This window comes from Cardiocondyla obscurior, linkage group LG02 (genome assembly GCF_019399895.1).
Source record: "Cardiocondyla obscurior isolate alpha-2009 linkage group LG02, Cobs3.1, whole genome shotgun sequence".
NCBI lineage: Eukaryota > Metazoa > Arthropoda > Insecta > Hymenoptera > Formicidae > Cardiocondyla > Cardiocondyla obscurior.
The window spans coordinates 7,110,583-7,127,186 of record NC_091865.1 but is presented as its reverse complement, the minus strand read 5'-3'; the positions used below and the strand labels follow the sequence as shown (position 1 = coordinate 7,127,186).

Sequence of the window (16,604 nt, the reverse complement as noted above, 5' to 3'; positions counted from 1 at the left end):
CTCAAATCGGTAATCATACGCGCGGACTGATTTAAAAATTACGGATCGCCTTGTCGCGATGATAAAGATCTAATCAATTTTCTTAGCCTCAGCCCTCAGGCGTATAAAATCCCGCAGTTTCTTAAATAAAATGCACACACTCTCGATGACATTTAATTTTCAATTTAAAATAATAATTTCTTCTTCTAATTGTAATTCGAACTTAATTAACTATGCGAATAACGGTATGCAAGACAAAAACTTAATTTTACAGTAAAATATTATTATGCTGCAGGTAAAACGAGATTTGCTCTGAGAATTTTAACTTTATTTCAAGCTGCTTATCTTAAGACAGAACGAAATTAAAGTAACAGTTTCTATTGCTAGAGATGCATAATCTGACCGTCTCACCCGAATAAACGTCTTCAAATGCCAAACGGTACTACAATTGTCACAGCCATGAGATTTACACATTTTGTAAACGATTTTCTTCCTACAGCTGTCAATCACTGTTACCAGAAGAGATTATAGTACTGTACATATATACAAATGCTAACGCTGTATACGATTTCCTACAGTTAACATAAATCTCTAACCAGCCGTCCACCGAACAGTTTTTACGCGTAATGTCAAACTACATCTTTTAGAAATATAAAATTGTATATTAAAGATAATGCATGTCTTTAATATATTTTAATACACTTCAGCAAATTACTTTCACATAGTAATAATCATAATTATGGCACAATCATACATTCGTGTACATTCGCACGTTTACAAAATTATTTTTTAATTATAAAAACTAAGTTAAATGAGGTACAGCTTCCAAATAACTTTTTGGTATAATACTATGTATTTTAAAAATTCCGACGTCTCTAATTTTTAATCGAGGTTATTAAAAATAGATCTTTTTAATATAAAGTTTAAAAAATATTTAATATTAAATATATAAATTAAGTATACGTTATTTATATAATTTAATGTTTAAAACAGAGACATAATAAGGTTGTATTTTTCATATATGTTAGCACAAATATTATGTCGTTTCATAAAATTATATAGAAAATAAAAATTCTAAGTTGCATTAAAATTTGTTTTAAAAAACTTTAACTGCGTGATTTGGCCATTCAAATGAAACACTTTTTACAATTAAGTAAAAAAAATTTCTATTTACCTTATAAAACAGTTGCATAAAATAAGTCGATTTTCTTTTAAAAACGTTTTTTTTTTAAACAACCAAGTTTGGGCTGTTTTTTTTAGACACATGCCTTCAAACAATTTTAAACGCAAGCGTTGCATACCCTAACTGGGTAATCCCATCCACGACGAGGTACAGGTTTACGATGCTGCGAACATTCTTGGCACACTCCACGTCCACAAGCTCTACAGTGGTGTAAAGGAAGCATCGTCGAAAACTTCCGTTCGCAAACGCAACAATTAATTAATTCCGCATCAGGTATCCAATAAGACGGTCGTACAGTATCTTTTATGATTGCTGTAGAAATGAAAAATATTCAAAATTTACCTGAGAATTATATAAGTTTATAATAATTATAATAATAAATGCAAAAATTTTACTTACATTTGGAATAATTAATAACTGTTCCAACGGCACTGAATGTCGATACTACGTGCTCCGAAACTTTTCGCACGCCGACGTCCTCGATTCCAGGTTCAAGAGAATCGTCACTGGAGCAATTTGTGTCTCTCTCGTAACACGCATCGCAAACTCTAACGGGCGAAAACCAATTTCTGTACGGCACACATTTCGTTTTTGATGAGCATTGATTACAAAAACCTTCTCCACAATCGCGACAATGATGCTTGTCGTCCGTAAGACTAAATAAAAGTTTGCACTGATAACAATGTTTTATCTCGTTATTTGGCCGCCAATAAGACGGTGCTACTTGATCCGCAGCCCAGGCTTTCAGTGCTTTTGTAGGTTGTAGAGAAACATTTGTGACGGCTTCGGTGATATAAGAAACGCCATCGACAACCCATTGTGCTGTATTCTGGGAACTTATAGAATTCGACTAAAAAAAGAATAAAATTGTTCAAAAATTACAACTTTATAAAAAAATAGAGATAAAGATATTTATAAAAAATCTATTTATTATCGATATTTACCGTATTCCACACATGCGTAATCTTTTTGCGAATGGCAACATCCTCTGCATTATTGCCATACCAATACTGTCTGCTCTTATATATTTCTCCACAGCGTGAGCAATCTATGACATATCCAGACCAGGCATTTTTAGCGAAACTATACCAGCTGTTTTGATTTTCTTCGTAATATCGCCTAGTTACTTCAATTTCTTTTCCATTTTTATAACATCTTCTACATATATATGTCAAATTTTCATACTGGCACTGGTATTTGCACCTATTGTAAGAAAACACCATTAATCTAAACAAAATTGTTATACAGAATATTCCATAGCAAACAGATACTTTTATGGAACTCAACTTTTATCGCGAAAAATATAAAACACCATAGGATTTTTTTTTCTCGTTTCAACGAGTTTTATTCACTCCCGAAAAAGTATCCGTTTACTATAGGATGTCCTGTATATTATTTTAATTATATTAAATTGAGTATTAAAGAATAAAAAACTTATATCTACTAACCTAACATTACTACTATGTGGCTGTTTTTCCCGCAAATGTCCCATACTATTAGTACAGCCAGTATCACAACTTAAACATTTGAAGGGACAAGTAAAATACTGTTCCGGGAAAAGAGTGTTGGAAACTTTTCCGGTCTCGCAAGTTAATTGATCTTGCAGATTCTTGAGCGCGTTATATACTAAATGCGGTTTTCTAGCTGAACGAACCGTTGTATTATTCAATTCGTTCTCAATTGCGATTCGCAACTGTTGGTAATCCGTTACGTTGTTAACAGTTTGTAAACCGATGTATTTAATTGAGCTAAAAGCGTCAATTCCGAGACTCATTTGCGCAAATCTGGTCCTCAAAATGTCTTCTGCACTTTCAGATTCATCTATATAAAAAAAAAATTAATAAATATACGTTAAAATACATGTTAAAAGCAAAGCGACATAAATCGTAGTACAGATCTCAGATCGAAATTACTTTCAGTCTGAGATGAAATTACTGTCGGTCTGAGAGAGTGGTGATATGTACTGTTGATTAAAGGTACGGTGTGCTTAGTTTCGTGAAACACTATAATACTTGGTCCAAACTGGCTCAATGAGGTAGAGATTCCTTCCTTTTGTCCAATCGTTTGTAAGGCGGCTTTAAAGTGTTGGCTGTAAACATGTGATGCAGTACCCAAAAACATGAACAAATCTCTGTTTAACCTTTCAGAAAAGATTCCATAAACCACAATATCAGAGATTGCCAGTACTTTTAGTAACAGTTTTGCTCGCTCATTTTCACAACTGGTAACACCTAAACAAAACAATGTAAAATTTTCGAATTTGATACAAGCAATTATGCAGAAAAGAATAATACAAAATATATACTACCTTCTAAGCCTTCAGTATCCAAGCAAATTACATTAAGAGTTGGGTCAAATGCTGCCCAAACGCCCAATGTACAACAATTTTGCTCATTTGATGCTCGAAATACCTCCTGGCCTTTAAAAAATACCTGATTCATAGTATGACTCTTTCCATTGCATGTATTTCCAAATATTGACAGAACTTTAACTTTAGTATTGTTCTTTGTACAGGTTAATTTCTTCAGAAACTCATCTGGATTAGAGATCTGCAGATTCTCTAGTCCATCAAGCAACATGAAACTCTTGTTGTTATTATGGCACTTTGGACAGGAATTCACCAGGGGATTCTGTTTCACAGTGAACAAGTTAGGACTAAACTCGGGTAGCTTTTCTGAATCATATTCCAGGCTCTTCATGATCGCTGAATCCAATGGTTTGACCTCCAAGGTTTCATCCCAGGTCTCCCAGCATCCAGTGTTCATGATACCACCCGGATGGTACGTACCTATAAAGAAGCGAAAATCAACAATACGAATCGTTGATGTTTAGGACTGTCGCGGAGTGACATCATCGACGTCGACACACTGGTGGACAAACGCAGCTGAGCCGCACGGCCATCCATGGTCGCGCGCGCAACTGCGTAAATGACGAGACGAGAAGCGCGGGGAAATGATCTACCTACCTTCCGCTCTTGAATGCAGCGAGCGTTTCGCGTTAAACGGAGATCGGTCTCGCGTGGGACCGTGACTCAGGAAAATCGACACACGACGATTACATCGCCATTGCGGAGTCGTGCGTGATCGAACCCGACCGCCGGCACCTGATTCTGCCGACCTGAGTCATCCGACCGGGCGGCAGGCGGCTCGACAGCCGCACCGGATGATCTCACTCCTTGTCCGATTTGGATTGCGTGCCCAGAACGAGCAAATGACGCTCTCGAACTCCACGCGGAAACCGTCGTAACGTTTAAGCGCACTTCCGACTGAAGCAACTTTAACGGATTTTAACGCCCGTCACGAGGAACGAGGGTACGCGGCATGTCATGTGGTATATTTACATACAGGAAAATACAGGACACCCGTAGCGCAGCGTGCGCAGAAACAAGTAAGTTTCATTTTTGCACACGCGCACATTATATACACGTGGTTCTGCGTATATTTCTTCGTGAGAATTTCCCTTACCGGAGATTAAACGTTAATTTTGATTAATACGAGAACGCGTTGAATTAAATTGTCACAAATACGATTTTCGAGCAACATTTGTTACGAGACTCGCAAGAAGTTAACTACATATTACGCAGAGTGTCAAAGTACCTGTAAAGCAGGCTGAGCATCTTGCGAATTTAAAACCGCGAAAATTGATTTCTCTCGTCACTTAAAATTACTCGGCTCGTCATTTTAATTTAAACTATGTTTGTTTATTAACGAAGAAAAAGAAAAATTTATTCGATAAAAGTTTGTTGCACGGGTTTGTTACATAAATTATTTAAATATATAGTATAACTTTACGTACCTTTGTGGTGAATTAATTTCATGTTCCAGAAAATTTTTTTTATTCCCGAAACGTTGAAAATGTAAAGAACAAATTAGTCGTTTGGCCGGGCAGTCGTTCAATGTTCATAATAATTATACCGAATAATTAAACGTACATACTACTTGCCGCGCTCGCGGCTCGATAAAGAGTACGACGTCGGGCGGCTCGTCTTCGTGCTCGAATCAACGCTCTGCGTTACGATGTCATGGCGTCGGCTCGTCAAGCCGTTGTTTTTCCCTCTTAGAACTGATTGCAACGAAATATTGAAATCATACGACGTCAATTTGTTTATAAAATCCATCGCCCCACTCGGTCAAGGTCGGTGAAACGGCACGCGAGTATCACTTCGCTTTTATATGCGACCAAGGCGTGATGTAGGAGTGGCAACAGCATTTAATGACTATTGGATCGAGCGAGGTAATTTTTTAATTGATATCTATTATCGGGATGACATGTCACGGCGTATATTTTACGATTGATTTACGGGGATCGTATATCGAGGCGCGATAATGTTAAAATGTGCCATGATTTGCCTCTCGTTTCTAAAGAAAGAGATGATTCACGATAAACAGATAATTCAGGGCAAACATATAATGTATATACTTTGAAGTTTATTATTAGAGACATATGAGAAACGGTCTTTTTAACGTAATTGCGTTAAATTAATCGATAAATAAATATAAAAAATATGCGATTTATAATCATTATAATAAATAATAATTGAAAATGATATTGTAGGTTACTTGTACTCGCGAATTCTTATAGGTTATTCATTTAATTTAAATTCTATATTAATTTGTTATAGGACAGGTACCTTAGTACACAACGTATGATAATAAATTAATTTATTTGTAATTACAATAGAAAATATTACATCCTGTGGGATTTTTGAATTTAAAATTGCTGACTTAGAAGTAATTACGTAATTATATCGATGTTTCATATCGGCGTTATTTGTTTATCGATACATGTTGTGTAATTTGTGTTGAAGAAAAAATATCATAAGCTCATCATTTCTTATCGAATTTTTGATAAGCAGAAAGATTTTCCGTCATCAATTTTTAAATAATGCATATATAATAAATTAACGTTGTCGTTTAATATAATTGACAAGTGATGAGACGGTATGTCGCAGATATTCTTTATAAAAATATTCTTCATAACTGATTGCAATTCTAAACTGGAAAAGAGCAGATTGAAATAATGAAAAAAGGCGGCGTTTGTTGCTGGCAATTAAACCTTTAATGAACTCGTGGAGTATATTCCACATTAATTTTTATCATTCGATATAAGAATATTATTATTCTTGTATTTTTATGACTCGAAACTAAATTTCCGACCCGAATGTTTTAAGTGCTAAAAATTAATTGATATGTAAATTGTTAATTAAGTAATTTCTATATTTTGCGAATAAGCACGTCGTATTTAACGTCGAGGATTGCGCTAAATGCGAATCAATTTATATTTTCTTGTGCGAATCGTCTAAAGTAGACTCTGATTTACCGATAGTCAAACGAATTATCAACAATTCTGTTTTCGCCGGATGCGAGCCGCTTGATGTTTTCAGCAGCGTCTTCTCGGTGTCGCTTACGACCGCGTGAGACTTTCGAAACGTGGTGGTGATTATTTTAAAATTTAACGATTACGTTGGAAAACTCGTGTACTCGCACCTCCATTGTGCATATATGTGTGTGTGTGTACAACATATAAAAAAATGGGCGAGTATACGAATGTTTATACCTTCCAAGAGAAAACTCTTGCCGAAAGATTAGAAGAGTACACCAACATACTGGCCGTACGTGGGAGAATAATGCCCGCGTCGAGCATCCGGACGGAATGGATCTGCGACGTGGAGCTCGTCATCGAACCGACCGGCTGGCTAGCGCTGTGGAAGATACCGCGTATCACGTGCGAAAATTACAATATTCGTTATCCGACGATTGTCAAGGTAGAGGTTCTGGGGATGGACTTCCCCACGTTAAATGCTCTGGTAAAAATCACAGCTGTCCAGGATGACATACACCTACCCGAGGAACACGAGGTCCCATTAATTCAGTTGTATCCTACTATTGAGCAGAAAAATCATAGTTTAGACATAGTAGGCACTGCACATTGTGTGGATCGTTTGCGATTCTTTTACAACTATTTGTGGATGCCATGGGATGAAGACGAGGACGATAATATTGATTGGGTGGAGCAGCACTTGGAGCGTAGGATCAGATTGTTTTATGACATGAATAACGGAGTTATTAATAAAGATACGTGTGACATTATTAAATCATTAATCAGCGAGAGCAAAGAGATACAGAAGAAGATTTCAACATATGAAGCTATGCTACCTGAAGATTTTCAGGAAGATGAAGTACCAGAAGAGTTAGCACAAGAAACATGTGCCTTAATGAAGCTTCATTTTCGGCTTCAGCAAATTAAAGCAGAAATGGATCTGCTGGAGAATCCTTCATTAAGAGGATTGCTTGGAAAAAATCAATCGTATAATAGAAGAAAAAAGTGCAACAATAATGAAAACAGAAGAAAAATGTACTATCTTGTGTGGTTGGGAGGTGTTGTCAAAGAACTACAGGAACTTTCTAGTAAAATTCAAACAATGTTGTCAGAAGATACACCTATTAAGTATGATTTAATGTTATTAAATACTTGATATAAATTCTATTTATTACAATAGTTTTATTTTAATATAGTGTGTTACAAAGAAATTACAATGATAATATTTCAGAATCTATAATTATTTGGATGATGTTGTGGAAATATTCGAGACTGGTGATACTATTTTGCTAGGTGAAGGAAATTATTTGATTAAGGGCTCCAGTGGCTTACAGGAAGGAGGTACAATTATTGGACTTTCTAAAGCAGAGAATACTACAATTTCTCCAATTGATCCAGATATGTCATCATCCTTGTTTGATTTATCTGGCAATGAGGTATGATTTAGTAGAAAATTTTTTGATATTTTTGTTTTATGTTATTAATTATTTAATGTTTTTTAACTTATGTCATAAAATCCAACAGATACTATTAAGGAATATCTGCATTGACTTGGGAACCCTGCAAGCAGGCATAATCATTAGAAAGGACTGTACTGTACTTGTAAACAGTTGCAGAATACATGTCTCTAATGCCACTACAAGTAGTAGTGCTAAATGGGGTGCAGTTGTTATGCCAGGAGCGAAGTTAGTACTTGAGAACACAACTTTCCAAGGATTAGGAACTGCTGTCATTATTTATGGTACTGGCGAAGTTGTTATGAATAGTTGTCATTTTGAAACTTGCGAGGGTGTACGGGTAAAGTCACTTATTAGTTTCAATCACTGCGTTGCTCTTTAGAATATTTGTAATAAATGTATAATATATTTTCAGCTCAATGACAATGCACGTTTCACTGCGACCAGATGTACCTTCGAGCATGTTAAACATGCTATAGTAATAGAAACTGAGAAAGTATCTCATACGGAGAATATAACAGTGGAAAGCAAATTGACTGATTTGTTAAAAAATATTTCTGTAAATGAATGTAAATTTCCCGATAATGATAAAGGGAATATCACGTTGAGACCGAAAGATATCGCCGTTCTCACGCAAGTAGACGTTAATACCACTGTAGGACTGGCTTCTAAAGAAGAAGTTATGGAGCTGTGAGTTTCGCATTATTTGTCATTATCACAAGTCCCTCCATAAAATCGTAGCTTTGATACATAGTGCAAGTCTATACGTTTATAAAAATAAATTTTATAAACTTTTGAATATTTTTCTATTGAAATATATCCGATTAAAAAATTTGATTGCGTTGGATTTTTACTTTAGATAATTTTTTAAATAGTTTTTGTAGAAGAGTTTTAAAACGAGATTGTTTGATTACGTACTGATTGAATTACGATACCGACGGTTTAAACATTTCTCTGTTTAAACATTTTTTCACGATAGATGTCGCTACATGGAAGATTTGCGGGTGCCATTGCTCGTGCTTCGTGGCGCTCTTATTACTCGTGATCGTTCGGAACGTGTGGCGCGTCTTTACGTGTGTTGGGTCATGCACTGGACATGAAAACAATTCTGAGATTGCAGTTTTCGATAAAGGTGGTATCAACTCATCGTGCACGTTACGAATACGCGTTCGCGTTAACGTACTTGCAGCCGGTCGCTTTGAAACGGAACTTCACGGTACTCCGCGTGTCTACCGACTCGCACCCTAACCTCGTTCATAGATCGCCGAGTCGGTCGCTCTGGTTTTTCGTTGGCAGACGTAAGTATCTCTCGTCGCGTCATTCGACGAAATCGCGCGCCCGAATGCTCTTTTAATGTAACGCAGGACGTTTGCTGGAAATTACGAACTTTCGGCAACCCGCGGCTTGAAAAGTATTCGAGTTCGTACGCAGGCATGTGCACCGCATGCGTGCACGCGGTTTTGATTCCCAGAGAAGAGGTCCCGTGGTCGCGAATTCGCGCGTATCCTTCGCGGGGGAATCGTTTCCTTAACCCTCGGTCTCTCATGTCGCAAGCTTCGCGGCAGGTGCGTCGTTCCCTTCCCTCCCCCTCTCCGCCTTTCGGCGCACCGGCCATGTGCTCGCGCGCGTTGACATGTGCACTCGTCGGCTCGTATGAATGGAAACGTCATTCGCGCCAACGCGGCCGAGTGCATCGATCGGTGCCGCCGATTCTCGTCTTGCTCGTTTAATGATTAATCGCGGCTGCCTGTCGTCGAGCGAGATAAAACCGCCGCTTTGATATTGAGACGCGGTGATTAATCGCGGGGCGAGGGAAGAGCAAGCTGTCGCCGGCAATGTGCTAATTGCGTATTCGCGATGTCGCGATGCATATTCATGACCATATGACAAAAATGACACGGTCCGCTTTTGTGACGGCCAAGACTCGACGCGCGACGGTCGAGCGTTAATACGAAAACTGTGATGTCACGCGGTTGTATCTTTTGTAATTCTCAAATATGTTGTCCTCCACGTGGGAGGTTTATTTTCTGGCTAACGTAACGAATTAGAACGTAAAAAAAACCGCACAAAGGTGTCAAGACGTATTTCAGCGTTTTCATTATTTTTATTTTTTTATTTTTAGTTACTTGCTGCTTGTTCCCGCTGCAGTTTTTCGAGTTGCCGCCTCGACAAGGCAGAGGAATCGTTTGGCCCGTGTGTAAGTGCACGAGGACATCTTTACTGACGGATTCATCTTGCGACATGGTGGAGATGACCGCATCGACGCAATCCGTTGACGGGCAAACACAGTTCGGCAATGCGCGCTACCTCGAGCCGTCGGATTGCATATTTGTCTTCAAGAACACGTTCTCGGATTATGAGGAGCCGCCTTCCGACGAGGAGGTAAGTCCCAGCATTCATTTGTTGCGATCGCTTTCAACACGCCTTCCACACATTGGCTTAGACGTATTGGCATTAACGTAGACGATTTTACACGGCGAAGCCAGTTGCGAAAGCCGATTACAAAGTTTTCGAATATTACCGGAATATTACCGGAATCGTAATGACACTCTGCCAGTTGAAATAATATCCCCGTAGAAAGGAAGTTGCGTTTCGTTATTTTATTTTATTTTATTTTTTTAATCTTTCAAATTATAACATCGCGGAAAATAACGTGTAATTTATTACGTATATGTAATTTCCTTTGAGTGAGACGGGATCTCTCGATTTGATTCGTCGAATGAAAAGTATCGTTCGTTTATCTTACGAACTCGGTTTAAATTATATTTGTTAATTACCGAATTGATACAGAGATATTCCATTTAATTAACAGCTAATTTACGGGTCGCACCAATTTTTTTAAGATTGGATTTGATTCGTTTCTCTCGCTTTCGCAAGATAAAATAATTTTATTGCACATAATTATATTAGTCATATTAATCATAAAAGAAGTTCAAAGTTCTTTCTTTCTCTATCGGCATACTATTATACATATACGTGGCAGTAAAATAATAAGAAACCGGTTTGTATGTGACTGGTCTGATTTCAATCTGTTGCACATGCTTGCACATTAATTCAATAAGAAGCATTTTACTTTGTACACCAAGACTGATTTACCTTGTAATGCAAGGTCAAACGTTTCTGCGCGTACGAACCTTGCGGTGTCTGCACGGTCAAACGCGTACAGGTGTTTTGCGGGTGATTTAAAAAATTTATTCGAAACGCGCGAAGTACGTTATAACATATTTAGCAAATACAGTAGCCTATGTATCGCCGGCAATTGTCGTGGGATCAGAGAAGCCTTCAATTGGCTACGGTTCGACGTCGGCCGCCGTTACAAAACGAGGAACGATAAAAAAACTACAGGGGACGATTTTAAAGCACGAGTTTACGGTTGATCACATGGCGGCGGATTAAATTATTCCGCTCCACATTTTTCTTTCAGTTGCAAAGAGTTCCCGTGCGTTCTCTCTTCTCTCTTTTTTTGTCTTCCTCTCTCTCTCTCTCTTTCTCTTTTTTCTCTCTTCCGTTGGACGCGGTAAAGTTCGATACCGCGCTGCACAAACGCTTTAATACCTGATTGCTTTCCGTTCTGCGTGCGAGACGCCTCGCTCGGGGAGCTTTGGCAAAATATATTATTCAAAGGCACCCACGTCGCATAATCGCTCGTTTCTGAAATATTCGTCTCCGGCATGGGACGCAAAATCGCGGTTGAATTATTACGCCGCGATAAGCCTCTCTGTAAATGGTATATAAATGATTGTCACGTCAAATAATGGCATCGCCGTGAAACAGGATTTCCCGGAGTTCTCTTCCCTCCCGCGCGAAAAAGAATAGTAAATGACAAAAAAAAAAAAGAGAAAAAAAAGGAAGGGGATATTTTATATTTCACGTGGACAAAAGATATCGCTGTGGTGGAAGTTTTATATATTTAGCGCGCGGAAACGTATATGTTGCGGGAGTAACAGGTCATTCAAACAATACGCGCTTACAGATTTCAATTTTTTCCGGAGCGGAATCGAACGGTGTGCGTTTAATAAATCATTTCGCAACATTGTCGATTATGCGATTCGTGCATAATGCATAATCCTTTGTCGAGTCACGATCGCGCGATTTTGCGTATATTCAGAGTATCTGCAGCACCATCTTCGTGGTGTGTCTCCCGGTTACTTGTCAGGTCGCGTGTCGACCGTTCGCGAGGACTGTCGGTGTCGTGGCGGCCGATAGCGCCAAGATAAAACGTTACAACGCGTACAATGTGTCGCGCGGCGGTACTTCCGAAAATATCCCGCTTGAGTTGCGAAGTTGAGCAAAAAGCAAAAATAGCCGTCCGAGATAGTAGTTGGCGCACATGGAAAACGAGTGCGGGCCTGATAAGAATAGTCGGAATGCCGCGCGGGCGGGTGAAAGCGCACAAAATGCGAGAGAGTTTGATGTCAGGGGTAGGTTCGCGGTGTTAGCAAGTCACGCGGTTGCTAATTAAGGTCGTTTAAAGATCTCGTTTCTCGCGCGTGCATCAACGAGTGAATTCTTTCGGGTTTCGTTTGTCATCGCGTTGATACTTGGGCGCGAGAATAATTGTATACGTAATTAACACGCGGCTGAGGCAGATAATTGTAAAAAACGAGATGGAGCCGCGACGCGGGGGTTGAAAGGGCGAAATGGTGAAACAGAATATGAGAGACGGAAGAAGATGTATAACGGTGAGAACGATCAATCATTCGGGAGGACTAGAAAACGGTTGCCTCGCGGCTGCAAATAACATCCCGCGTGCGCGTGTGTATATACGCTCGTTCTCGTGTGCCGGTCAAAAGCATCGGCGGGACGTATTGCGAGTTTTACTGTTCCCAGCCACTTCCGTCGAACGTGAAACGTCCTGCTCTCTTTTTTTTTTCTTTTTTTCCTGCCCGCCGACCGAGACGGAGCGCAGTCGGGTCCACCTTTTCCTTTTTTACTCCTTTTCGCTCCCTCTAAATTTCCTCATTAGCGTCGCGCGCAAGTGTGTCGATTCCTTTGCAGTTGTTCCTTAATGAGGGACCGCTTTTTCTGTACGCTCGTGCCAAAGTGTGTTATGAGAGAGATAATGGACTTCTCTACTGGCGAACGTGCGCGAAAACGCCACGAATATCGTCGTCGCTGTCTGATCTATGCCAGCCACCGTCGGTCATAATTCTCTCTTTAAACAACGCATGGATATTTTCCAAACGGACCGATTAAAGCGGGACGACGCGCCGCTGCCAAAACTCATAATTGTGCGTTCAGGTGGTGGGGATTAAAAGGGGGATGCGAAGAGCTAGAGAAACAGTAAGAAAGCGAGAAAGAGAGGAAGAAGCGGTGGAGGATGCACTCGATTGGTTTGCGAGCAAATCGCTTATTCTTCACGATGTCGCGTCGCATTAACAACGAACGCGGCTGTCGAAGTGTCGTGTCATATCACCTGCTCGCCACACTAAATATATATCCCCGGTTTTGTTCGGACCGTACCATCGGACGGCGCTGACACGTCCCGGCCAAATTTTGATAAGCGACAAACGCGGTTGGCTAAATCCTATCTGCTCGGTGCACCGAAAGTTAAAAAATCGACCGCGATTGCGACGACACGTTTCGATGATAAAATAAGCGAAGCCGCAACACGCCGCGGCTCCGGTGTGCGCTTTTGTCAGACTTCCGACAATTAAAACACACGGGTCACTCGGTTCATCGCGATTTAATTGGGTTTGATATTTCAGCGCACCTTCTGTTTCTGGCGATCACGAACAATTGTCGAATTAATTTATTTTAACTAGATTCCTTATTTCGCAAGCACACCTATAAAATAATAATTGTTTCATAATCGCGAACGATGGTGGATAATTGAAAACTCGTGCGAGGTTTGAAAAACGTCCGGTGCAAGCTGAAAGTGCAAAATAGTATTCGATGAAATTTCTTTAAGAGCAACCAGAACAAATGAATAATTTCCCGACGCGCGTATGCAGTTGGCTATTCTATAATGCAAATTGTAACGCATCGTGTATTGTCCGCTCTATATTAATCAGCACGACGACAGGGTATGTCATGTGATTTAGTTTGCTTTTAAGATTAAATTAACTCACCTAGCGCTGCTGAGAAAATTTGCTTGACTGTGAAATATCATGCTTCGAGCTGACTTGCCGTTTAACTATCAGATCGTAAATCACGGTATATTTGTACCGTGCCTTCGATAATCCACGGCAAGGTAAATACGCGCCGATATTAGCTCTATTATTACATGTTAGCGTCTACGTTATCGAGATGCAATCTTTTCTGCGCGATTAAAATTACTCCCAGGAAAAGATTGATTCTAAATGCGCCGAGCAATTCTTATCATTCCTATATTTTTTCTCCCCGCCCTTTTCCCTTCGCAATAACGACGATGATGATTAACTAACTCAAGACGTGAATGATTAATGCCGGACGTTTACGGTGCATAAACTCGTTAATGCGGACGACGACGTTTACGGCGAAATTTTTGGAATATCCCGACGCAATGATGAAATTGGCGGACGATAGATCAATAAAAGCGTTGTTGCCGACGGCAAAGGAAGGGATCTAGGCAGCTCCAGCTGCAGTTTATTTCGGGTTTTAGGTCCGTGGATGCACGATGTCTCGTCTCTAAGAGGCACACGCATGCCCCGCACACAATCCCGGGACGCGGAGCGTGTAAACGCGAGAGAAATAGATTATTTAGTGGCCAGTAAAACGCAGTAAAGCCCGCGTTTCTCATCGTTATAATGACGCAGCGCGACAATCGTAAACTGGGGAATTTTGTTACGGTGTAAGCGCCAGAATGAGATACGTACGCACCTGTCGCGTAATTACTTGCGCAGCATGTCGAATTCAAAAGCACGGCCCGACACGGCCGAATTTTCGCGTCCGTTTAATCTAACCGCGATAATCGAAAAAACGGCAGTCCATATTCGCGTTTGAGCCTCGATAAATTGCAGGCCGCGGTATATTCGCGAAACTATTACGTATCCGTGGGAATTAAAATTGTGTGTCACGAAGAGCGCGACATATCGGTTTGTATAACACGCGACACATCGTCCGCCCAACGATGATTTTCATGCGGTGTTTATACAGGGGGATGAAGCTAGGTTTGAAATAGCACGCGCGGATGGAATCGCATTTGAAAAGAGGCAAACTGCAAATTGGTCGGCTCAACGTGACGAGCAATATCGATGTAGAAAGGGCGACGGGGGAGAAAGAGTTTCCGACCGCTTTGTTAAGCCTTTACAGTTCGCCCGTTCCGAAAGAACGGCCTATTAACTTCAGTTTTGTTCCTTTCCTAGGCGAGCGCCGCTCCCTAATGGCTCGGAGGCGCTTTGCCGTGTAATTGCGCGTACACATCGTAATAACGCATTTTAATTCCGTTTTAATAGGGACAATAGCGAGACTAATAACGACTGAACGAAAAATCCCGAAGAGAGTTAATGACGATGAATTTGAAGGAGCTAATGATGAATCCATTTCGTTATATCGAATTGTGCATCGCGCGTGCAATTAGGCGCAATTTATTCATTTTTTTTTTTTTTTTTTTTTTTAATTCACTCTTGCTCGTGAATAATGTACTTGCTAAATTATTCATAAGTCACACTTCGCGTGCCGGATAAAGTGTCGCAAATTCTAAAATAGGATCCTAGTCGATGAAGTGGCGTCGTACCTTTCGCGAAATTAAACGTTAATTAATCCCTCACAAGCGCTCTTCGCACAAAGATTATTCGCAGAAGTTAATTCGCGTTAGTCGATAGCTTTATTTGGTAAATAGGTAATAGACATTTCGGTTTCTTATCGCTGAGATTTCGATCAGGAATAGTGAGCGCGAGGGCGATCGATGATAATAATTAAACCTGAGCGATGACCACAATATCCGTCCACAAATCGCGTTCAACGGCTATGTTTAGATAACCATCTTTCTATCTAGTGGATTAGCGAGAGGCCCTAGAAACTAGAAGAACTCTATCTACATCGAACAAGGTCGCGTTCGCGTGCCGACCGTCGCTTCTGGATTTTCTTGAATGATATACGTATCGTCGTGCTTGAGCAGTTCGGAATCTATCTCAAGCCTCGGGAACTCTAAGCTTCTTACGAATCTTGAATCGTAACTTTCTAGCTTCAGTCGCCGTGCTATTGACACTGGACGTTGCATTTCTAATCGTCGTCGCTGCGAAGCATAGAATATGATGAATAATTAGAAGCTTATAGCTTCCGATCTCGACGATAAGATAGAACCGTCGACTCTTTCGATCGCGACTCTCGTCGTGTCGTCGTGGAAACTGTTAAACGCTTCCCCGCCGCCAATTTATAGTCGGAATTAGTCGCAGCTTTAATTGCAATTAATTTCGTTAATTTCCAGTCGGCTAGCGTGTCCTTGCGAGGAACAGCGTCGGTATAAAAAAGTTCACGTCGGGGCGCTGCACCTGCTAATTTTGGCGCGTCGACACCCCGTGGTGAAAGAGATTCGATCTGTGCATTTTGCGAATACGTAGGTGGCATTGAAGATAAGCAAGAAGGTCGCGACGGATTACGTACGTATCGCACGTGCGCGAAGTCGCGATTTGGCACGCGGACGTGCGATGCGGAAAAACTTTGCGAGATTAGACGAGTCGCACGTATCGCCGACGTTCTTTATTTACGATACATTTATTTAACCGCGCCGCATTAATTTCGCA

General features: G+C 40.2%; 2 protein-coding genes across 7 annotated transcripts in view; one reads left to right on the top strand and one right to left on the bottom strand.

The window, feature by feature from the left end:
* Window positions 1-285: 285 nt before the first annotated feature.
* LOC139113323 (zinc finger FYVE domain-containing protein 1) lies at window positions 286-5,131 on the bottom strand. 3 transcript variants are annotated; one of them, XM_070674399.1, is made up of 7 exons: window positions 4,958-5,131; window positions 3,471-3,950; window positions 3,076-3,393; window positions 2,611-2,983; window positions 2,107-2,365; window positions 1,562-2,012; window positions 286-1,474 (listed from the first exon to the last, which is right to left on the bottom strand). In XM_070674399.1, exons 1-7 carry the CDS (start codon window positions 4,977-4,979, stop codon window positions 1,260-1,262), a joined length of 2,118 nt encoding a protein of 705 aa, XP_070530500.1. In that variant the 5' UTR covers window positions 4,980-5,131; the 3' UTR covers window positions 286-1,259. The 3 variants fall into 3 exon arrangements, with proteins under 3 accessions (XP_070530500.1, XP_070530503.1, XP_070530501.1); XM_070674402.1 differs by having other exon boundaries at window positions 3,127-3,393; XM_070674400.1 differs by lacking the exon at window positions 4,958-5,131 and adding an exon at window positions 4,128-4,369.
* The window catches only part of LOC139113325 (pseudouridylate synthase RPUSD2), a 105,215-nt gene continuing 92,971 nt past the window's right edge, over window positions 4,361-16,604 (top strand). Inside the window, exons 1-5 of one of the 4 annotated variants that reach the window (XM_070674407.1) lie at window positions 5,311-7,609; window positions 7,713-7,917; window positions 8,006-8,278; window positions 8,354-8,628; window positions 10,087-10,272. In XM_070674407.1, the coding sequence (XP_070530508.1) occupies window positions 6,693-7,609; window positions 7,713-7,917; window positions 8,006-8,278; window positions 8,354-8,628; window positions 10,087-10,162 (1,746 nt within the window). In that variant the 5' untranslated portion in view covers window positions 5,311-6,692 and the 3' untranslated portion in view covers window positions 10,163-10,272. Of the gene's footprint in view, window positions 4,550-5,310; window positions 7,610-7,712; window positions 7,918-8,005; window positions 8,279-8,353; window positions 8,629-8,947; window positions 9,237-10,060; window positions 10,321-16,604 lie in introns of those variants that run through there. The other 3 variants (XM_070674406.1, XM_070674405.1, XM_070674404.1) reach the window with 3 other exon arrangements.